General features: G+C 38.4%; 1 protein-coding gene across 1 annotated transcript in view; it reads left to right on the forward strand.

Moving 5' to 3' along the window:
• LOC123877438 (paired box protein Pax-5) overlaps window positions 1-22,635 on the forward strand; it is a 105,588-nt gene extending 82,953 nt beyond the window's left edge. Inside the window, exons 5-11 of the mRNA XM_045924239.1 lie at window positions 5,695-5,892; window positions 13,057-13,162; window positions 13,553-13,721; window positions 16,289-16,374; window positions 16,921-17,056; window positions 20,882-21,013; window positions 22,523-22,635. Of these exons, the coding sequence (XP_045780195.1) occupies window positions 5,695-5,892; window positions 13,057-13,162; window positions 13,553-13,721; window positions 16,289-16,374; window positions 16,921-17,056; window positions 20,882-21,013; window positions 22,523-22,635 (940 nt within the window). The remainder of the gene's footprint in view (window positions 1-5,694; window positions 5,893-13,056; window positions 13,163-13,552; window positions 13,722-16,288; window positions 16,375-16,920; window positions 17,057-20,881; window positions 21,014-22,522) is intronic.
• Window positions 22,636-25,211: the final 2,576 nt, after the last annotated feature.

The raw sequence follows: 25,211 nt of genomic DNA on the forward strand, positions 1-25,211 counted from the left end.
TAACCGACTTTTAGGAGGTTTTCAATACTCCTTCAGTTGTTCCTCTTTGAATCTCTTTCTATGGGGTATGGGTGTAATAAAAACCGATATACTCCTTCCAAGTTAGCCCGCTACCATCTTAGACTGCATCATCACTTATCATCAGGTGAGACCGTACCATCAGGTCTAGGGCTAAGTTGTACCTACAAATATCACTGAGACAGCAAGTATCTAAAGCAAGTGTCATTCTTTTATTATTCTAACCCTCTTTACGGGGACGCTTCAAGGTTTGTGACTCAAAAGAAATAGAAATAAAAAGTTTTTTTATTTAAATAGGTAGGTACCTAGGCAACTTTTGGAAGACCTTTTGAAAGGTCAAAAGTCGCGGAGGGACAGACAGACGGACATGGCGATACTATAAGGTGTCCTTGTTTACTACAGAACCCTAAAAAATTGATACCTACTTTAATATTTTAGGACTAGCTGATGCCCGTGACTTCGTCCGCTTAGATTTAGGTTTTTTAAATCCCGTGGAAAAAAGTAATCCGTATCCGGGATCCGTATTTCTGGGATAAAAAGTAGCCTCAAGGTCACTCTCTAGGTCTTTTACCTATATCCATACGAAAATCATGTCGATCCGTTGCTCCGTTTTATCGTGATTGGAGGACAAACCAACAAAACAAACTAATAAACTGACAAATCAACAAATACACACACTTTCGCATTTATAAAATGGGTAGCTAGTGATTGATACTCTCAAATTAAATGACGTTTCAATAATATTCGTCCATAACAGGGCTCTCTCCGTCACTCGTTTCATACAATCGTAGTTCCAATTTCATTTGAATATTAAGCTACCAAACTCCATGCAGACATATTCTAGAAACTAATATCTGTATTTGTGGTGTTTTAGATTTTTCTAAAAATATGTAGTTTTAAAATTACAGGGGCTCAAAGATTTGTATGTAAATTTTTAAGACCGCGTAACTTTGGAACCGAATATTTTAACAGAAATCTGGAAAACCACAGACATGGATATTAGTTTCTAGAATATGTCTGCAAAATTTCATGGAGTTTGGTTGCTTAATATTCAAATGAAATTGGAACTACGATTGTATGAAACGAGTGACGGAGAGAGCCCTCATAAGCTTCTATCATAAGCTTGTTACACCTTACACCACCCTCCCCTTATCTAGATCTCCAATATGTTCGTTATTCAATACCCACAAATTGATACATCGTCTGTCCGAATTACTAATATAAACTAACTATAGCTGACGTGCCCCGGCTTTGCTCGGGGTAGCGTTTCAGAAAATCAGTTCTTGTTGGGGGTCTATTATTGTGTGGGGGTTATAGAGAGAACGTACGTATTTCTTAGTGGGGGTCTATTTTAAAGAGAGAATGTACATGCAAATCTCAAGTTTTAACTGTATGATTCGAACAGCCGGGAATCGAACCGGGAACCCCCATTTATTAGATCACAGCCTTCACCACTGCACCAGAGAGGTTGTCAAACGACTTGTACCTATTAAAAAAAAAATAGAATTTAGCCACCAACTTATGTACCTACTTAAGTATACGTAAATATATGTGCCTGCCTAATATCCACGCTCTACCAAAAGTTACTTAAAAATTAATGCTGTTTTCGTGAAACCCATTTCTCCGTGCCACTTAAAAGGAATTAATGTACGGGTATCTAAGTAGTGAAACCATAAACAAGATTACAAAGATAAAAACACATAATCCGGAGACGCACTTAAGTAATTTGGCGCGGGAGCGATCGGGATAAGTCAATTATAAGTGTGATCACACCCTAAGTGAGATGTACAAGTGTACAGTCGGTCATAAAATTGCTAATAGATCGATGTATTGAAAGCACTTTAAAGCCCGTTTTATGCCAGACTTTTTACTAACATAAAACGGCCGTAATCTGGCATAAAGTGGCATTGAGTCGTGCATGCCACTAAGCTGCATGCTACAATAATTTAAAATGTTGACAGAATCTGTCATATCCATATAATATTCCATTTTTTACAGCAAGCCAGCATAAAATAAATTGCTGGCTACAAAATTATTTACTATTCCCAGGATATCGCATTGTCGTATAGTAAGATTAGATACATAGTTGTTACGGTGTAAATTAAGGTTATTAGTAAATCGTAAAGGATAATAAAATGACGTCGTTCTGTTGTCTTCTGTTAAATCTGTTCGCTTTTTCATCGAATGACAATTTCGACGAAGAAGCCAACAGAAAATACGGCTCGGCTTGGCAACTTTTGGAAAATTAAGTCAAGTCTTCTTATTGCCAATACCTCAGTGCCTGAAGACGAAAGTCTTTAACCATCTTTAGTGTCCTTCCTGTTTTCACTTATGGCGCTGAAACGTGGACACTGATAAAAGGCTTTATCCCACAATTTAAAGTCGCTCAGCGAGCTATGGAGAGTGCTGTGTTAGGACTTTCGGAGTCTCTGAAGGATCTGCCCCCCGATTGTGTAAGAAAAATGTATTCATCGTTATCGTAATCGACAGCAAATTATGCCCTTTGATTGGTTGATTCGCTGTTAATTACTTTTGTTTTAAAGATTAAGTATACGAAACACTGATCTCAGAAGAGTATACCAAACCCTAGCTATGCGTGTCAGGAATGATGACGCAAAGGTTTCGTGCATGTAGAGTGTTATAGACTCTTAATCAATTATTTTAGTTACCGTTTTTCTCCACAACAGTACTGGGGCGACATAACAGGGCTAGCACAGGTCCGCGGGGATGTACGAGTGGATTGTAGGGAATGTTTTAGGGTTGGCTAATGCGATATTTTGAATATGCTCTTTTTGTTGCGCGAGGGGGTGTCAACCCTAATGTTGTTGTTTAGTTCACAACTTGCGATGCTATTGTGCCATTGAACCGACTTTAAAAACAAGGAGGTTGTACGAGGGGTACAGAAGAAGAAATACTTAGGTATAGCAGTTTTTCCTGACTCTGGGCTTTAGTAAAATCCCATAAGGCCTATCCTGGGTTAATTTGCACTGACCAGGAGGGCGATTGCTAACTCTCCGTCTAACACTGAATGATAGGTACCGAGCTCATTAATGACATTGGTTCGTTCTACATTGCTCCATTTTGCACCACTTTGGTTGCCTGGAAGAGATCGCTAGGTAATAAGGCCGCCAAATTGTACCTGCCTATATTTTTTTTTGCTTAGTAGGTATGTGCTAGGTAAAAGTATATTCATTCATTGCTGCTTCATTGAGTGATATTAAAATAATATTTCGTAGAAAACCTTCGATGGATTGAAAATAAATGTCAAATGAGCTCGGTGGCTATCATTCAGTGTTAGACACTGAGTGAATCAGTAGGCAGGCAGAGAGATACGTAGTCAGAATCCTGTGTTTTTCTAATCAACCACACTGATTTCTAAAAGTTGTAGTTCTTACAAAAAACACTACTCCAAATAATTGTAGTTGTGCTTACTTAAAACATTGAAGTTCGCAGTTGAAGTTTGTTTTGTCCCGGAGCCCGGTACAATGACAGAGCGAACTAGGGATAACAGTCCCGGGGGAAAAGAGACAATCTCTTTGATAATAATAGATTGTTTTTCATTAACACAGGCGTGTAAGGCATGATAGTAAAGGGGGAATAGTATTAGTTGGCTTGCAAAAAAACTTTGATTTTTAAATAAATAGAGAAAATTGTCTATTAAAATCCTATATCAAAGCTTATCCGTGTTTCTTGCATGGGAACTCTAGCATTAAGTAAAGTTAGTAAAAACTGGTAAAAACAGATGGTATGGACTTTTTAACGGCATTCCGAACCATCAGTGGTAAATTATTTTGACGATTCAAAAGCACTTGTAAAAGTCTACATCAGTAAAAATCTATTCTATTAAAAAGAATTGTTTTTTTTTGACAAATCCGTAGATCAACATAAATTTCATCACCGTACTCATCCTTTCGCTGGCAGAGCATGGGTCTCCTCTCGGTATGAGAAGGGTCAAAGTCAAAGTCAAATAATTTATTCAAAGTAGGTACTTACCTACCGTACACTTTGATTGTCAATTGTTAAACTTTATAAGGTGATATAAATGGTGATACTTAAATAAGTTAGGACTAATTCGCACGAGAGCTTTTTTAACGTTCGTTAAAAAAGCGTTCAAATAGAACAAATGCATTCACAAATATCTGTTCACACGTCAACACTTTATCGCGCATTGTATTGTCGCTCGTGCGAATTAGGGCTTATGTAAGCTTAAAACTAAAGCTACGCTAAAGTTCTGGCCATAGTCCACCACGCTGGCTAACTGTGGACTGAAATTATTGAGAATAAACATACTTACCTGCCTCTGAAAAGGTGGTGATGCGTGCCCGGAGTTCGAACCCCCGATCTCACAAATAAGAGGCGGATGTTTTAACCACTTGGCTATCACGGCTTTACACAATTTGTACAACTTTGAAAAATAGGTAGGTACGTACCAACCAACCAAAAAAAGCCAAAAGAAATAAATCACCCACATCCATAAACTAAAGGGTAGTTACAAGGGGTACATAATCGAATTGTCATAATACTCTCTCTCATTATTTTATTGAGCAGTCCAAATTTAATTTTCTTCAACCCTAAAGCCCTAATGCCACGTCCCCTGGGCAGGGCGTGTGGAAGGGTCTTTATGGTTGATTTGGGAATATCCGCCGGGCAGTATGGTGTGATTCCTTTGCCCTTTTGTTGAGAGCAATGAATTGCCTGTTTTAATCTGTCGAGGATTCCAAATTTGAAATTGATTTTGGTTTTTTAAGACTAGCTTATATGCTCGCGCTCATCCGCGTAGACTACACAAACAAAGTACAAACCCCTATTTTACCCCCTTAGGGGTTGAATTTTGGAAATAAAATTCTTTGTGAATGTTTAGGGTAGGTATGTGGGTATGTTATAATAGCTATCTGCATGTCAAAATCCAACCCGGTCCGTCCAGCTAGGTGATTCGCTTACTCAGTGTCTAAGGCTGAAAGATATAGCCACCAAGGTTGGCTGGTTCTAGCTGCTGCTTCACTGGGCGATGTTAAATTTTTTTTCATAGAAAACCTTCATTGGATTTCAAAATGAGCTCGGTGGCTATCATTCAGTGTTAGACACTGAGTTAGTGAATCGCCCCGCAGTAGTTTGAGCTGCGCGTCGATAGATCGGTCAATCACCCTTTTTAACCTCCGACCCAAAAAGAGGGTTGTTATAAGTTTGACGTGTGTATCTGTGTATCTGTCTGTGGCATCGTAGCTCCTAAACTAATGAACCGATTTTAATTTATTTATTTTTGTTTGAAAGGTGGCTTGATCGAGAGTGTTCTTAGCAATAATCCAAGAAAATCGGTTCAGCCGTTTGAAAGTTATCAGCTCTTCTAGTTACTGTAACCTTCACTTGTCGGGGGTGTTATACATTTTTAATTTACACTAATTGTCCTTTGAGATATTTTTTTTTTTTCTTTAAATCTGGCTTTACTCTGATTAGCCAATGTCAAGTGTGTGATATTTTCAAGTTATTGAATTTTATACAAGTCGCCCGCCGACATACGCGCGGCGCCCCTTTAGAGCGCTTCCCAGTCAGTTCCACCACCAAAAAACACCAACTAACAAAAACACTCCAAACAAGCACAGCACGCGCGCCAGCAAACGCCATCACAGACGAAGTCCCTTTTAGATATTTAGATATTCATGATTTTCTTCTTTCCAGGTATTACGAAACGGGGAGCTTCAAAGCCGGCGTCATAGGGGGTTCGAAGCCAAAGGTCGCGACCCCGCCCGTGGTGGACGCGATCGCGGCCTACAAGAGGGAGAACCCCACGATGTTCGCCTGGGAAATCCGGGATAGACTGCTCAGCGAGGGGATATGCAGCCAGGATAATGTGCCCTCAGTATCTAGTATAAATAGGTAAGCTATTGTTTTTTCTTGGTTTTTTTGTTTTTAGGAGTTTATACCCCCCATACCATCATGTAGGGGGGGGGGGGGGGGGGGGGGGGGTTGGGGGTGTCTGAGTTATCATGCAAAATGTTTAGAAAAATACCCGAAAACGGAACCCTCAGTGCACGAGTCTGACTCGCACTTGGCGCAAGTGATGATGCAGCCTAAGATGGAGCGCGCTTGCCTAGAAGAATATGCCTATTTACTCTTGACTTGACTGTGTGTCATGGCATTTGAAGAGATTTTTTTTGAGACTGCTCAGCGAGGGGATATGCAGCCAGGATAATGTGCCCTCCGTATCTAGTAGGTATAAATAGTAAGCTATTATTTTATTTCTGTTTTTATGGGGTCCATGGTCAAACTAGGAACATTGTCCATGGTCAAGAAAGGAGGAAGTCAAACAACAAACTTATGTCGGTGTGTTACAGCCATTTTAAAATAGCTTCATTTTTTATTCGATTAAAAGTTAGCCCTTGACTGCGATCACACGTTCAGCCCAGACTGCATCATCACTTACCACCAGGTGATATTGCGGTCAAGTTCTAATTTATATCTGAATAAAAAAAAGTTAATTTTACCTATAGCTCCAAAACAAACCCTTTAGTTATCAGATAAATAAATTAATAAACGGTAGCATAGATTAAAAATGATATTGACACATGAAAGCGATATTACAATTTAGTATTATCTTATCTGGCAACACTACGCGTAATTAGAGCCGCGAGGATTTTTAATGATACTAACACTTGACTTTGAGAGTAATTTTCTGATAAAAAATGCCTGAGTAATTACGTTATTCATAAATCTGATTAGGTAGATACGTTTATCATCATCATCATCATGATTAACCCATCGCCGCTACAAACCGCCACTACTGAGCACGGGTCTCCTCTCAGAGTGAGAAAGGTTCAGGATTTAGTCTGGCCCAGTGCGGATTGGCAGACTTCTTTGAGAACATTTTCAACAAACATTTGAGAGATTTTCTTATAATGTTTTCCTTCACCGTTAAAGCAAGTTAGATATTTAAATGTTTAAAATATAACGCTGAAAAGTTAGAGATGTGTGCCCAGGATCGAACCCTAGACCAACTGAATAGGCTGACGTCAGACTATCACCATTAAATAGTCTATTTAATGCTTAAAAAAATAAGTTCTCACGCGCCATTTTAACTTTATGTGTCAAATATCATGCCTAAAGTATTAACCGTACTTTTGACATGACAGTTGTTTACGGCCATTTTGTATTAGTCATTTTGTACGGACTATACCGAGATGATAGATATTGAGCGATTCAATTGAGAAATTCATTCTATGCTCCACATCTATAATCGAAATATCATGTCAGAAAACCCCCCAAGTATCCTAAAAATGGCGAAAAATTCATAGTTATGCGATTATTATTACAACTATTGCAATAATTCAATGGCTGCGCGTCTCCGGACGTCCGGCGCGCTCCGAGCACGTGTCCTCTTCCGGTGCCGCCATCTTTGTTGCCCGCCCTCCTTCCGCCGAGCGAGAACTCACGCAACCCCTTGCTTCGGCCACGAATTACGCGAATTGTGTTTTTTTTAATGAATGAAACTGGTGCAATACTCTATCTATAAATAAACCTAATGAATAAATGAATATGCTTTATTGTATACCTACTGCCAAAGTCAGTACAGACAAGTGTAGTAAAGGTCTCACAAGACGTGTGAGATCACAAGTGAAGGTTACAGTGACTAGAAAAGAGCTGATAACTTTCAAACGGCTGAACCGATTTTCTTGGATTATAGCTAAGAACACTCTCGATCAAGCCAAGCCACCTTTCAAACAAAAAAAAAACTAAATTAAAATCGGCTCATTAGTTTAGGAGCTACGATGCCACAGACAGATACACACGTCAAACTTGGGTCGGGGGTTAATAAATAAACATAATGAATAAATGAATATGCTTTTATTGTATACCGCCAAAGTAAGTACAGAAAACAAATTAAATACTGCGCAACCGTAAAGAAACTGGTTTTGCACCGCAGTATGAGCTGACATTACCTAACCGATAGTTATTTTGGAGATATCGCCCGACGCTGAAATAAAAAAAAAAAGATTCCGACGAATTGAGAACCTCCTCCTTTTTTGGAAGTCGGTTAGAAAGTAGCGGAAAAATTTGATGAACAAGACAAATTACCCGATGATTTAGGGGCTCTACCCAACTCTTTTCCCGGCTGTCCATTAAAAGAACAAAAATAAACTTTAACACAATACGAAAAGGGTTCGATTTACAATAGAGCTCTGGGGAAAACTGTTAGCAAACTTTCCCTAAAAGGGCGAATACGCTTGGTTTTCGGTGAAAACATTCGGATCCTATTTCTTTAACAGCCACGCCCATGAGAATACTTTCGCTACATTAGAGACACTTAGTTGTAGGTATTTCTATCACTCGGTAAACTTATAGCACCTATTTTATTGTACCATAAGTTTTTTTCGACAGTGATCAAATAAAGGCTGGTTTACACCGATGCGACGCTACAGCATGCTACAAATGGAATTAGTACGTGACAGGTCAAGATGGCAATCTTTTATCGCGGAAAATCAAAGAGTTCCCACGGGATTTCGAAAAACCTAAATCCACGCGGGCGAAGACGCGGGCATCGGCTAGTGGTACAATAAATAAGCCTATAAACGTACTATAATTTATATCCTAATATTATTAATAATATTTTTATCCTAATAATATTAATTATATTATTTATATAATTTATAATTTTTTTGTATATATTTATATTTTATTTATTTATATTTTATTTATTTTATATTTATTTATTTATTTATATTTTTTTCTATTGTGCCTATGTGCTAATCCAGGATATTATCTACTTATCTCCATTGCAAATTTTAGCCAAATCCGTCCAGTATTTTTTGCGCGAAGGAGTAACAAACATACACACATACACACAAACTTTCGCCTTTATAATATTAGTGTGATTAATGTAATTTAACTTTTCTCAATTTTCATTTTCAAAATCAGTCATCTCCTCAAATTCTTACGAAACTACGAAAGGTTTAGAGATGCGTTCCCGGGATTGGAAAATAAAATATCCCTGTTTACCCCGATAACATTATCACCAAACGACTCCAATCGAATAGCAATCAAACAACCACTTCCTAACATAATCCAGACCCATTCACCGATCCTCAAAATTCAAAAGCCAGAGTCAATTTTAAAGCGATTCTCAACGCGAGGGTAGTTGCACCCCCGGCACCCCCGGCACGTGGCCGGCGCGTGGCGGTAATGTCCCGCCGAAGATCTTCCTGTGGTCTGATGATGTATAAATACGAAACTATTTTGGAAAGCATTCGGGGCAAATCGGGCGAACCTAAATATTTTTTGGAAACAACTTTGATGCGATTAAAGACAGAAGGCTCAGTCTGCTCGCATCCCGAGAACCGACATAGAACTACTTAAGTATCTACATAAGTACTTTTTATCCCGGAAAATCAAAATGTTCCTATGACGTTTCCGGTTAACTGATTTTGACATTTGGTACAGAGCTATCCCGAAAATTAACATAGGTTACTTGTTATCCTAGAAAATCGAAGAAACTCTCATAGGATTTGTAAAGACCTAAATCCAAAACCAAGATGAAGTCGCGGACATCATCAAGTAATATTATAGGTAAATGGGAATGTTTGGTATTTGGATTTTTTTTTTACAAACATTCAATTTTTTGCAAATTATTCAATTGTTTTATAATGAACTGAACCGAAATTATTATTAGGTAAAGTTTGCCTAAGACATGCCTTTTAGACATTATACCTAAGGTGTAGTTTTTATATAGTTTATTTACGCACGAAGTTGCTTCTAAAGGCTTAAAATAGAGAATATGTTTCAAGAGCCATAACTTTCAATATAGGTAAATATTATAATATGTAATTTTAGTATATTTATTATTTCAGGCCATAGATAATAGAGACATAAAATAATCTACATTTGCCTTAGTTTTAGATCTAGAACAACAAACAGAGTTAATAGAGATAATACGTTTTTATGAAAAAGAGCTTAAGTAGCAAAAGAAACTTGTGAATCGTCAGCCTACCCATTTCATTGCCAAAAAATAGCCATCACAGAATAATAACCATAAAAATGCCATTCCAAAACAATAATAGTAAAATAAAAAACAGTAAAAAACGCTGACTCGTTTGACGTGAAGACATTTTTAATCGAGGGCGGCCCGCCGTCGGGTAATTGAAGCAATAATTCTGGCAACCCCATTTTGACATTTGGTTTTTGCCGCGCGAAAACTGAATAATTTGTCAGATAGGATAATTTGGGTTAGGTGCTTTATGGGGTCGAGAGCTTTAGACAGGGTTGTTTTTTATGTACAGTTGATGTTGTCTATGATTTTGATTATCAGTTTTTGGCTGTTATGCTTGCTAGATTAAGATCGCTATGAATACCTAAATATGATATTATCTTTCTTGGATTAATTCGTAAGGAATTTTTAGATCAGCTAACTTTCTTACTATACCTACCTACTATCTTTTTGATTTCAATAATTACAATAACTGATCTGTTGGCTGTGTCACTACTGAGCACGAAACTCCTCTGAGAATAACAATGATTTGCTCATAGTCCACGATGCTGACCAAGTGGGGTTTCGTCCATAGACACCTACAGCAAGTTGCAAAACCGTCACTTAAAATTTGCATAATATCTAAGAAGCTCTTAAGAAATCACAGACTTTCAGTAGATACCTGTTTTACTTTTAAGGGTTTCATTCTAGTAAGACAATGAATCCTTATAGTTTGGTCAAGTCAGCCGGTCCATGCCTTTCAAGTTTTTCCATTTACTTTTAAGTAGGTATTTGCGTATTTGATTTCAATAACGAAAGAATTCTGCTTTTACTTAACTTAACTACTTCCGGTTATTCATAAATTCTCTTAAGAATAACATTACGTAACATCATAAATCATAAATATTCGCCAATGCGTTATTTTGTACAGGAAGATATTAAAATGTTAGGGCAAAAAGTAACCCTTCCGACCGGAAGCGCTGCCGGTTCTGCAGAGTTGCCATAATGCAAAAATATACCCCTTTCATGTGCAAATCTAATTTATATTTTTGCCCTTTTCAGAATGTATTTTGTACCGGATTTAAGTAAATTCAAATGCAAATAAACGTCAGAGTAACTTTCCGTCGAAAACAAACAGTTCAAAATAAAATATTAGTTTTTACGTGCTTATTATTCTACTAGCTCATGCCCGCAACTTCGTTAGCGTGGAATTAGGGTTTTTAATACTCCCGCGGAAACTTATATTTTCTGGGATAGAAAGTACCCTAAGTCCCTCTCCTGATCTTTAACTATATCTAAGCAAAAACTCACAGCGACCCGTCGATTTGCCCCGTTGCAGTAGGATTAAAGGGCAAAAAACCCGGCCTAGTGCGATTCAGATTCACACACGAAGGATTCCGTACCGTAGTACAAAATATAACATTTTTTTTGTGATGTTAAGTACAAATTCACGATTTTCGGATTTTTGTCTTTCCTTGTGTTATAAAACCTATCTACTTACCTGCATGATTCTAGGTCAACGGGAAGTACCCTATAGGATAAAAAGTAGCCTAGTCTCCGAGATACAAGCTAACTCCTTATCAAATTTCGTCAAAATCAACTATGTGTACGGGTCGCGAATACTTAACAGACAGACACACTTTTGTGTTTACAATATTAGTACGGATTACACTAAGATGTAAAAAAAAATAGATCCCATAAATCACCGTCCTCCATCAGGAAAGTGATGAGTCTATTACGAAACTCTAATTCTAATCTGACCTTTTCTGATTGAAGTTCGCAAAACAATTTTTGCATATGTCAACCCCGGTGATACTGGCAATATTTCACCGCCGCCGCTATCCATCATGGCGGGAAATGAACTGTCAACTGAGCGACGACAAAATGGCCGCGATAGTGAACTATACGAAATAATGACGGTGCAGTGTCGGTCCCCTAGGAGGATCCTTGTGTTTTTGTTGAACTGCAAATCATCTGGAAATTATTTTATACATCTATTTAAAAATTTTTGCCTCTTGAAAATGGAGCTGCCAAGTTTTTGCAGTTTTTTCTCTGTATAATTTGGTTTCCAATCAGGTATTTGTTCTGAACATAGATCGGAGTCTAGGTTTTCGGATTTGAACCCATAACCTCTATAAAATTCATACCAATCCATCGTGTTTCGCACGATCGCTATAAATCTCCGCACACGCGCCACTTTTTAGTTGACAATGCATCGAGGCCGTGACTAATCGCGACCGCTGCGACCAAATTGCATACTGATGTCGCCACGTGGCGCGCCGGGGCGCAGAGTGCAGTTTTTTTGGGTAATGGAAGTTCCTTGTTCGACGTGGTGTTATTTGATAATGATTATGGAGGAATTGGACCAAAATTGGTTTAGCTTCGCTCGGGTTATCCGTGTGTAGTGGCATTCGACTTGTCGGTAGGTATGGTGATAGTACTGAGTATGTAAGAAACATTCCCCCTAGCGCTGAAAATAACGTACATTTCATTTCAATCGGTTAATCAATCTCAAAGGTAACGAAAACGCACAGATAGACAAATATTGCTTAATTCTTACTCGACTTCGGCAAAGCCAAAAGGAAGGGTTATGATTTTAGCAGTCTATGTATGTATGTATGTATGTTTTTTATCCAGATTCTGTGTGTTCCACCGTAGCGCCTTAACTACTGGGCCGATTTTGATGGATGAGGTGTCAATAATTGATTCGTCGTAAAAGTCCGGGTGACAATATAGGCATATACTTTTTTATACGAAAAAAATTGACCTAACGGATGTTACATCAAAAGAGTGGGGGTTCCAAAAATTTTTTTTTGCTATTGTGTCGAGTGGAATGTATGTAGTATACGTTTACATTCATGTCTGAGTACATGAATATAAACGTATACCTACTACATACAACATTAAAATATACCAAGCGACAGAAAAAAAAATACCATAATATTTCAGCGTTTATTAAGACCATCGCAGTCGGGTTTTAGTTTTCAAGTTTATCTTGTTAAATATTCTTCTAGGCAAGCGATTTTCCATAAATAGCAATTTCCTTTTATATAATATAATAACAGATTCATGTGTTGTTGCAGGATCGTCCGCAACAAGGCGGCGGAGAAGGCGAAGCACGCGCACAACCAGCAACAGCAACAGCAGCAAGAACAGGAGATCAGCTCGGCGCAGGGAAGCGTTGTTTCTGTAAGTTGACATCAACATTGCGGCATCTTAGGTTGAAATAGGGTCTGCATCCGTACGTAAGTGGTTGAATTTCCTCGGACACTACGAAGCGATTTGCTTCCTCGTTTCTAATCCGAACCGCTAGGATATGGAACACCCTTCCGGCATATGTTTTCCTTTCCACTTTTAAAATGGGTACCTTCAAGTCAAGAGTGAATAGGCAACTTCTAGGCAAGCGCGCTCCATCTTAGGCTGCATCATCATTTGATAGCAGGTCTGATTGCAGCCAAGCGCTAGTCTATACTGATATGTATATAGTTTAACTGTTGGGCCGTGAAAGGGTAGCAGACAGACAGATACACTTTCGCATTTATAATGTATGGATGAGCAAATGAACATTGTTGTCCACAGGTGATAACCCACGCGGGCAACGCGCCCGGCACTACATCGGTGCTGTCGCCAGCGGCTGAGCACGTGAACAACACGGGCAATTACAGCATCAACGGCATCCTAGGCATCGAGCAAGTGGATGCGCTGCACAACGGGAACGGCCTGAAGAGGAAGCGGCATGAGGACCAGGGTATGTTGAGACAAGCTTCTGGTACCCATAGCATGAACGCGCAAGGCACAACATTGCAAATAAAACACCTGACTGACGCTAGAGGTCAACGAACGTTCCGTAAATATGTCACTCGAAGTCAATGCCGCGTTAGTAGCGCGAAGTAGGTAGGTAGTAGGAAGTTATGGCAAATGGTTATTGGCATTCGTTGGCACGCTAAATTTTTGCAAGCCTTTTGGTTACACCCTGTATATAAAACAGTTGTTAAACAATGTTGTTAATTCTTTGCAAGAAACCCTAACCCTGAATCTATGAAATTTTATGTGTTAAGTAAGAACTTATTAGTTTATAGTTATATAAAAGATGCTACTGTGCTAAAAAAAAAAAAAAACAGTAATGTAAGTTTGTGTTCAACAAAGGCATGATAAACCCAAAAGTTCACAATTAACTCTCGTAGTAACTCTTTCCTATTTCCAGAAAACTTGTAAGTAATGACGTAGGAGCATAGGGACTAAAATATTTGCGGTCCCCCGCGTGGATTCGCGTTTTGTTTTCAAAGTAGTGTTGCGAATAAGATCTATCGACTCATTTTTGGGTACCTAATTAATTTTAGCTTCTAGGCAAGCGCTCCATCTTAGGCTGCATCATCACTTGCTAGCCTGTCTGATTGCAACCAAGCGTTAGTCTATATAATTAAAAATAAAGTATTTTTTAGTTCTTATTGAATCAATTGATAGTTGATTCGAATCCTGATGAGATTAATTTCGTAATTTTGTGAATGTAAGTTCGTAATTGAAGCACTATAACAAACTTAGTCAAAACCAAAGCATTTATTCAGATTACGTACACTTTTTGACTTTCAATAATTGTTGAATTTGTAAGATAAATGATGTGATTAACACTTAAAACTATAGTTACGAGGCTTCCAAAAGCGCCACAGTCTGAGAAGAAACCATTCAGTAGAAGAAAGAGTTTGTTACTAGAAAGCTTTGCCTTAAGCATTAATTTCTTACCAAGTTTTTATGTTTTAATAGTCTAATTCATTTAATTACACTTTTGCAAGTAATTATTTTGAAAATGCCACCACCAAAATTATATACCTACTAAGTAGCTGCCTACGAACTCATCCGCGTGGATTTTGTCTTTTTCAAATCCCGTGGGAATTCTTTGCTTTTCCGGGATAGAAAGTAACCTATGTCACTCTCCAGGTCTAAAACTATAACCATGCAAAAAAAACGCCGATAAGTTGCTCCGTTGCGGCGTGATTGAAGGACAAATCAACAAACAAATAAAATACTCTTTCGCATTTATAATATGTGTAGTCATCGTTTCAGTCCGAACACTATATTAAAAGTAAAGTAAAAGTAAAATATTCTTTATTGTACACCAATAAGACATAGTAATATGTCAATAACATTATAGTTTTATGTACAAAAGGCGGCCTACATACATTTATTACATGTCTCTATCGATATTCGATATTTTTTCCATCGACATCCACCCCATCTCTACCCATGGTGTGCACTCAGCAGAACGGCAAGATTTAGTGTGCTATTAACCGCGGAGCAGGAATTGTGGCCATATTATATTAAGTTATAACTTCTCTTAAATTCGCGGTACACTCCCCGACTTCAATTGTGACAACTTCTCGATCTATAGGTATGATAAATTAAATCTAACAAACTTTTTATAATTTATTATGTAAGTAGGTACTTAAGACGTAGAACCAAAGACGCCTAGCCTATTTTTTTTAAGGATTATTAGCCACACTAATCATGACTAATATTCCCCTTGCCCCTCCAACTAAGCGCAAAGCTGTGTTAGGAGTAGTACGACAATAGTGCAACGGGTGGGGTTTGAACCGCCGACCTTTCGGAATTCAGTCCGCTCCTCAACCGTTGAGCTATTGAGGCTGAAGGCCATTGAGATCAGAAGTTCCGGTGCCCATTTTCGATCTGCTCTTGCCATTGTTGTATTTTCTTCACGTGTCTCCAAAATTTCAACTCAATTGGAAGTAGGCGAAAAATCAGTTACCAATTTGGACGGAATGACAACATAATAGTTGAAAAACACTGGATGAAATAATATCTCTATGTGGTACCTACCTAGAGTCTAGATTGATATATCTAATAATTTAAAGAAAAAATCATTTTTTTTTTTTAATTCAATTAAACTTTTACAAGTGCTTTTGAATCGTCAAAATAATATACCGCTGCCGTTGAATGCCGTTCCTACCGAGAAGAACCAGCAAGAAACTCGGCGGTTGCTCTTTTCAAGTGTGCATTTTACAACAATATGCCATTAAGCTTGACTAACTTTTGTCTGTAGGTATGCCATATTTCGATTCTGTAATGCATATTGAGAAAATTATTCAAAGTTATAGATAGATAGCTAAATTATTAAATAGTGAAATGGGGTGGGTGACAAACCTTTGAGCTGAACACAAAGAAAATGGCGGAGGAATAAACTTCACTTACCTAGCTATTTTCGAATTTAATCGAACCCATCACTTTTATGTTTTATAGCAGATAATGTAAAAATAATTATTGTAAGTAAAAGATTTATTTATAAAGTTACTTTGTCCACAGATGAGAATAGAGACTTCAACAGCCATTCGGAGGATGACGTCAAAAGACAGAGAAGTCATTACAATGGCGACCAAATATACTCTAATGTAAGTACCTATTAAAGATTATCCACGGAAAGAAGTTAGTAAGTATAGCGATCTCCCTGTTACGTAATCCCATACAAATGATAGTCTGTCAAGAAAACCTATAGGGTATAAACCTTCCCGTTGACCTAGAATCATGAAATTTTCATGTAGGCAGGTAGGTAGGTCTTACAGCAAAGTAAAGGAAAAAATCCGAAAATCGTGAATTGGTGGTTCTTACATGCCAAAAAGAATTGTTCATGAACAAATAATTTCAAAGTATGATAACTATACCAAGTGAGGTATGATATGAAAGGGCTTTACCTTTACATTCTAAAACAGATTTTTATTTATTTTTATGATAACAGTTTTTGGTTTATCGTGCAAAATGTAGAAAAAAATAGCCGAGTACGGAACCCTCGGTGCGCGTATCTGACTCGCACTTGGCCGGTTTACATGCAAGTACAATTAGTGCCATTTTCTAAATAGGAATAGTCTAGTTTAATGGTTCAAAGCATGTTTGAAGTTTAATTTGTTTAGTTAGGTGCTCAAAGACTGATTTTGTTCCAGCTATGGTCGTCATCGAAGTGGAGTCTAAAGGACGAATACAAGCTGCTATCGGAGCTCGGCGGAGGCACGGGTTACTACGGCGAGCTGTTTGACGCGCCCTACGACCATCCAGCTCACCACTACACTCCTCATTCTGGTAAGTAACAATGACTTTACTCTGGTATCTTCCCACTAGGCTTGTTGGTTTAGGTATGTTAGGAATTGGGATGGATATGTGGTATGATAAGAATGGATAAGATAAGGAATGAATATGTAAGGGGAAGTTTGAAAGAAGCGCCAGTGGTAGAAAAGGTGAGGGGTAATAGATTGGCATGTAATGCGGAGGGATGAAAATCATGTCACTAGAAGAATGTTAAATATGTCTGTGGAAGACCAAAGAAAAAAAGGGGGGTGTGTGTGTGTGTGTAAAAGGGGTGAAAAATGTGTTGACGTATGACAGGGAGTGGAAGAAAAAGACATGTTGCATAGCTTGGGATACAGGTCAAGAAGAAGATCTTCTCGTTAATCTAAGCGTATGCTGAGACGGAAGAGACGTAGTTCAGAGCCGTACCAGAGGAGATTTGTTAAGCATTTATAAAACTATCAGTATGAATATAGCTGGTATGGATTGCAGTCCCGCGCATTGCTAAAGCGAGCGGAAAGTCAAATCCACGCTCTCCTATCATATTGTTTCATTATGTAAGTAGGTAATAGGAAATAATTCCCATGTGATAAATAAAACAGGTGAAATAAAATAACGGATATGATATTATGATACGATTGACCGCAGAGATGAGATGCGGTCAAGCCTTGAGAGTTGGTGCCATGGGAAAAAGGCCCTTTCGATTAAAATGATAATCGATATAAATATCGATAAGTATTGCGAACCGATTTTAAATATGTTTTAAATATTTTTACATGTTTGCTCAAAAAAGCAGTAGGCAAGTATACATAATGTTTTTCAGGGTTCAAGTATGTATACCTATGTATGTAGGTAAGTTTCTTTATACCACTAATGAACAGATTTGGATGTATGGATGTATCTGTCGCTAGACCATCCAGAGTGACACTGGTTATAATTTTTTTGAAAAGAAAATTATTTTAAATGTGAAAAAATATTCTTCAATTCTTTTGACTTAATAAACACCAGACCACTTAGTGCAAACCACAGTCTGGTTGTTGAAAACTTTTTCAATTAGGTAGGTAGGTACCTACTTGTACCTTCTAGGTTTTGTTGATTCATCTTTGTCAACTCGGTCCTTGGAGAAGCTACTCCATTTTAAAGGAAACAGAAGTCTTTTTCTTTTTTCAACTTAGCTTTTGCTCATGCAGTCCGACATGACCGGAGAAAGAACAGGGTGCAGTAACAAAAAGTTTGACGTGCTCCACAAGGCATGCAGGCCTTCTAATTTTCCAACTCTTAGGTATTTAAGACAAAAACTCGATAACTTCTTTTTTCAACCGAGTTCAAACCCAGGATCCTCCTCATTGAATGAGGAGGATCCTGGGTTTGAACCTTGATGGTCTAGTGACTAGACCATCGAGATAAAAATGGTACAATAGACAAAGTATAAAAGTATCATCCCACAACAAAGCTAGGATCGGAGTGAGGTGGGTAGTGTTACATGCGCACGCGTCTTGTGTTACTGGGAGCTGTCCGTTCCCACCAGGATGTGGTCGCGACATCTTACACTATTGCATTGTCATGATTTCCGCTCTTACGTCTTGGTTACTGTAATTATGCTGTTGAGGGGTAGAACAGTTTATTGATCCTCAATTTTAATAACCCCCGACCCAAAAAGAGGGGTGTTATAAGTTTTACGCGTGTATCTGTGTATCTGTCTGTGGCATCGTAGCTCCTAAACTAATGAACCGATTTTAATTTAGTCTTTTTTGTTTGAAAGGTGACTTGATCGAGAGTATTTTTGGCTGTAATTCAAGAAAATCGGTTCAGCCGTTTGAAAGTTACCAGCTCTTTTCTAGTTACTGTGACCTTCACTTGTCGGGGGTGTTATAAATTTTTAATTTACACTTGTCAATGACGAGTCTTAGTTAAATTTTTTATTTTACTTTGCGATGCTTCTTAGTGCGTACTACGAAAATATTGGCATTTGAACTTTAAGATTTCAAGAGTTGAGCTAATCCATGCAATTTTTTTTATTGATTAAAAAATATTCATAATCATGACTAAAACTCCCCTTTCCCCTCCAACTAAGCGTAGAGCTTGTTTTAGGAGTACGACAATAGTGCAACGGGTGGGGGTTTGAACTGCCGACCTTTCTCCGCTCCTTAACCGTTGAGCTATTGAGACTTTTATGGCTCTCCTACGGATCTCCTCATCTCTGATTTGATTAGGTATAGAAACTCCAAAGAAGCTCTTTCCGTCACTTGATATAAATAATTCGAATTTGAGTTCGATAAACAAACATCAATCAACCAGTAAGCAATAAAGGTCGTGACACAAAACGTAATGATCATTTCATTGATAACCATCATCACATCATTGTCATGATTAGTCACGCCCAAGGTCTGCGGTGACAAGCTGTGAAGGCATGATAACTGTACCTGCAAGGGATCCTGGCTTGCGGTTACACGGTAACTTTTAGAGGTCAAGTTGGAAGGTACCGCTAACTGATTTCCGGCACCTGTTTTCAAAATGAGGTCAGATATTTCTGTAGTTAAAGTTTTACGAAGTTATACTTCTTTAGACCCAGCTTGAGACTAACTCAGATCTTTTTTGGACAGAAGTAACGTTCTTATTTAAAATGACCGCAAAACAGAACAGCAGTTTTTGAAGTAAAACTTCTTTGGACTTTAGTGTCTAAAGAAGTTTTACAGATATTTTTCGGATCGAAGAAAGTTTTTAAATTATTAATTTATCTTCTAAAACGTTTCAAAGAAGGAAGTACGTTTCTTTAAGACACGCCCTTATTTAAAACGGTTTTAGACATTGGGGTCCCAAGGCGCTGAAATGGCGGCCTTGCAAAGACCCCTGAAACCCGCAGTCGACACCAAAAGAGTTGCAGGAAGCCGCTGGTTGACGGCTGTAGTAGTCCCTACAAGAGACCTATGCTCCAGCAAAGGACGCGTATAGGTCGATTGATTATTTAAAACAATTTATATCACGAATTGAAAAAAGGCAAAATCCAAAACAAATCGGTGGAGTGAAGAGCGCGGCTGAATCTAAAACCCGCCATTTGTAACTATGTCAGCGACGTGAAAACCCGAACTGATTCATTGACCCGACCCCACTGTGATTGACTTTGCCTAAATAACTTTGCTTTTCCCTTTCTGCAATTTTGAAAAATCTGCCAAGTGCGAGTCGGACTCGTACAAGAAATAACGCTTTTTTTTTTAATTTTCATGACGGCCATTTTTGAATGTTTATTATTTGTTGTTATAGCGCCAATAGAAATACACATTCTGTGAAAATTTCATCTCTCTAGGTAGGTACCTATTACGGTTCATGAGATACAGCCCGCTGATAGACGGACGGATAGCGGAGACTAACGGCCGTATTTACAATCATTACTATGAGGTCTCACAGTACGCTCGAACACATAGTGTAGGTTCCACCAATCAGATCATTGTTAATTAACGTGATACAGTCATCTGATTGGTGGAACCTACACTGTGCGTTCGAGCACACAATGAGACCTCATAGTAACGTTTGTGAATACGGGTGTTAGTAGGTAAGGGTTCCGTTGGTACCCTAAAGAAGACTCTATGAGAATTTTTTAATATTATTCAGGTACAAGTTTGCCCTTGACTGCCATCTCACCTGGTGGTAAATGATGATGCAATCCAAGATGGAGGCGGGCTAACCTGGAAAGGGTGCGGCAGTTTTTTATTAAAGCCCATCACACACGTTTCTACACGGCATCGTACCGGAACGCTAAATCGCTTGGCGGCACGGCTTTGCCGAGCATGAGAATAGAAAAGTTAATTTATATGTTTTTGCTAACATTGCTATATCTTTCAGCCACCAACGACTCGACGGGTTCCGCAGCAGCGGGCGGTGAGCCTCCTTCAGCGGCCGGCAGCCCCGACGCGGCGGCGCTGGTGGTGCTGCAACCCCCCGCGCCGCCCTACCCCCCTTATGCGCACTACGACGGTAAGAAAAAACTTGAGCTCACTACGCTCGTATTTTATTGTGCGACTGTCCAAAACTAGAAGCGTTATTTTTTCAAGGTTCATGTAGGTAGGTATGTAATGTAAGATTCTTGTTCCACAATAACTTCTAAATGTCTGAACAGATTTTATTGTATCGGGTATTGCTAGAACCCTTATTCCACGGAGTGACATTGGCTATAAGTTCAAAAGTTCATGTTTTTGATCACTAAATAAAAATCAGAACTCACTTCCAAGCAAAAAAGCCTAAAGGTACTAAAATTGAGTCCGAAATTCACTATTCTAAAAACTAATACACTCATTTACAAGCGAAGTGGTCTAAAATGGTGCTAAAATTGAGTCCAAAATGGGTGATTTCGATCAAAACGGTACAATTTACGTCAAACATTCTTAAAAAACAACTTAGATTCAGGTTTTGCTCCTACTGTAAAATTAAATTTCGTCTACGCCTACCTCTCAAATCCGAAAGCCACGGGATCATATAATATTTACAGTCACGCCCCACCGTAAGCCGGGCCTAAGTACAATAATTTTCCGTCCTACCCACAAAACCTCATACTAGATACACTTGCATCAAAACCGTGCTACGGTTCGTTAGACGCTTAGACAAAGCCCGTATGATATCCCCCTCGAAAATTATTTGCATAGAGCCTCGAATGAGCTATTAACCCCCCCCCCCCCCCCCATTTTCCCTCCCCATTCCCCCCCAGGATAAGCAGATTGCGGCAGATTAAAGACCAAAAGCATAAAGCGGAGACAAAACTCATAATGCCAACCGATTTTCAAACTTAAAATCGCTTTGTTAAGCCTGAAATTCGTGTGATGGTATATGTTTTATGGTATCAAGGTAGGGAGGGAGGTTTCGGAAAATTAGATTTTCGTTTGAGAGCCTCTTAGTGAGAGATTGTTGAGAGTTGCGGAAAATTTTTCGAGGATAGGTATCTCTTTGGATTTCGCGTGGACATCTTTCGTATTTTTTGGGGCATTTCTTTGAGTATTGTCCTGATTGTTTATTACACTTTTGAGATGACTCGTTTTTAACTTTCTTGGAGAAAAGCTGTATTGTTAGGGTTCCGTACCTAAAAAGGAAAAAGGAACCCTTATAGAGTATATAAGACTATATAAATATACCCTTTTGTCTGCCTGTCTGTCGTGTCCGTAAAGAAAAGGGAATCAAAATCTATAAGGTACTTCTGGTTGACCATGAATCATGAAATAGATAGAATTTTTTTTTACTTGTGCTATATTAAGGTAAACCCCTAGAATAAATGTAGGGGTAGCACTTTCAAAATCAATGGGTAAACCCGTGAATTTGTAGTTATATTACAAAAAAAAAAAGTGTTCATAACCAAATATAATTAGTTTCCTTAAATCATATACTGATGGCGCTGTCCGTCACTAACTTGCAGTGTTGCACGTAAAATTGCACTCGACCGGTTTTTTTATTAACTTTTTTTTTTTTTTTAATTATTTATGTTCCTCTGCATTACAGGCACGGCCACGCTAGCCAGCGAGTATGCGTATGCAGCGCCCTACTCCCAGTACTCGCCCTACGGCGGCCCCTACTCGCACTCCGCCGCCACGGGCCTGCTGACCAAGTGGTAAGATCTTCTTCTTCTTCTTCTTCTTCCTCTTCTTCTACTTCTTCTTCTTCTTCAACCTAGACCACGGCCACTGCTGGACATAGGTCTCTTGTAAGGTCTTTCACACGCTGCGGTCTGCTTCTTTCTTTCTTCTTTCTGTGCTGGTTTCCGCATTAAACGTTTCACGCTGCGGTCTTACGCCGCCGCCATCCACCGGTCCACCTAGAGGTCAATGATGAAGTCATTGACCTCTAGGTGGTACTCTTGGTATTTAAAATTCCATCAATAGTTCCTAAATCCCGTCAGCTTGGGACTGCAATATGAATGAATGATTTATTTAAACAATATTTTTTTTTTTATAAGGCAACCAAAACAGATTACAATATTGTACAAATCTAACCTAATTCTTCAGTCACAATATTTTGCTCTATTGTAACCCTAGATGGTCGTACAACATGACTAGGTACAATGTTGGTACAATATGTTGAAATAATGTCTGATGAGTCTTATACAGCATCAGGATTGAGGAGTTAGGTCTTGGACTTCAATACTGAAGTCTTAGCCCGGTAGCTACAAGATTAATTCACCATCAACAAACAGTTCCTGAATCCCTGTCGTTTACGAATGCTGTACTTTGCACCATCAAGGTTGAGGAGTTGTGATTATGGTGGCCTAGATTTATCCAATGTATTTTTACACTAAGCATGTTTAAAGTGTAATGGTAAATGTGAAAATTATTTTAGAACCATATTATAAAAGCATAAACGCAGCCCAACGAAGAATTTTGGCAGGTACCGACATAACGGCATTACCTACCACTTTCTCATAGGTCGATTTTGTGGATTCTGTCTTTGTTTATAAATTATTTCGTCAAATATTTCTCAGTGCCTGAAGACTTTACCATAAATCTTACCTATGTATCTAATTTAATTACTTAATCACGCATTAATCTTACCGACTCCCCAAAGACCAGGTTTCGACCGCACGCGTTAAAGTTCTGAAATTTTACTGCCCTTAAACCGTTTCACGTTTAACAACCTCCAAAATACAAATGACGGTGTGGTAGAAATAAATCTGTACGTTTTATCACTGCTACCGTAGTACACCTTTAAACTCTTTATAATCCCCTCACAGGAATATAACCTTTAAATACAATATACATAAGAGTTAAATTAGTGTGCGTATAAATAGTTGTAGCATCTACGTTTGGTGTTCGCCAGGGAGATATGTTAGCGCCTGCGGTTTAAATGCTCGATCGATTTAAAAACGTACCTGATAATTGGTATTTTTTACCTGAAACTCAGAGCTGTAAATTTGCTTGTAGCGCGGATCGGGGAATAGAAGCAATAGCGATGTATATTGTACTTCCTGGGTAATTAAATATAGTTTGCTGATTACAGAACATAAATTATTCTATAGTTTAAAGTTTTAATATAAAAAATCTAAAAACTGCGTGTTGCTTCATGATGATTTATATTAGTCTATGTAATGATTTGTTTACCTACCTAGGTATTTATTTTCATCATAGTTTCATCATGGTGTGCATAATTTTTGGTGATACCTAGTTATCTAGGGACTTCGTCCGCGTGAACTATATTTTTTTAAATTCTTGGTACATAGTTGATTCGCTTAAAATCAGTTCAACGGATAGACCGTGAAAGAGTAACAAATAGACAGACATAATTTTATATTTATTTATAACGCGGGCTCATGTACCCGCACGCGTGAATCGTACGCATGGATTTAGGTTTTAAAAAATCCCTAGGAAACTCTTTGATTTCCTAGACTGAAAAGTAGCCTACGCCACTACTCACGCTCCAGGTCTTAAACACCTTTGCGAAAAATCACGTCGATCCGATGCTCCGTTGCGACGTGATTGAAGGACAAACCAACAAATAAACACACTTTCGCATTCATAATAATATGAGTAAGCTTCATGAATACTTTCTATCTTTTTCCTATTCTATCTATTCAAAGCCAATGTCAAAGTCAAAATCATTTATTCATAGTACCTAGGTAGGTACAATTGTACTCCTTTTGATGGTCGAAATTGTTAAACTTGTACGATATAGTGGTGATAATTAATTACGTTACTTAAAACTAAAGCTACGAGGGTTCCAAACGCGCCCTAGTCTGAGGAGAGCCCACAAAAAACTCATTCTACTCCCTTCACAACCTTTCGCACTGCCAAGGGTCACTGGTAGAGATCTTTTATAAACTGTCCACTTTTTCTTTCTGTTCTCTTTATTTTTACAACTTTCTGATACAATTAAAAATAATAGTAGTGATGTTAGTATGGATTACCTTCAAATTACACAAAAAAAAAAAAAAAACATTATCCAATAGAAAAAGTAAGAGGGCTAGTTGATACCCTCGCGATTCCAAAAGGACAATTCCTTCGCACATTTGTCGATTTGTCCCTATTCCCACAGGACGCGAACAAAGGGCCTCTACCCTCGGGACCCAGGGTAACTTATAGGGCATTAAATTTAAGTGATTCGACTGCTTTTAAAGTTTTCCAAAGTGAGGGGCTTACGGATTCAATACGGTTGAAAGGGAGTTACTTCAGGTGTTTTGCGCCTCAATTTCATACCATGA

This window comes from Maniola jurtina, chromosome 23, assembly GCF_905333055.1.
Source record: "Maniola jurtina chromosome 23, ilManJurt1.1, whole genome shotgun sequence".
NCBI lineage: Eukaryota > Metazoa > Arthropoda > Insecta > Lepidoptera > Nymphalidae > Maniola > Maniola jurtina.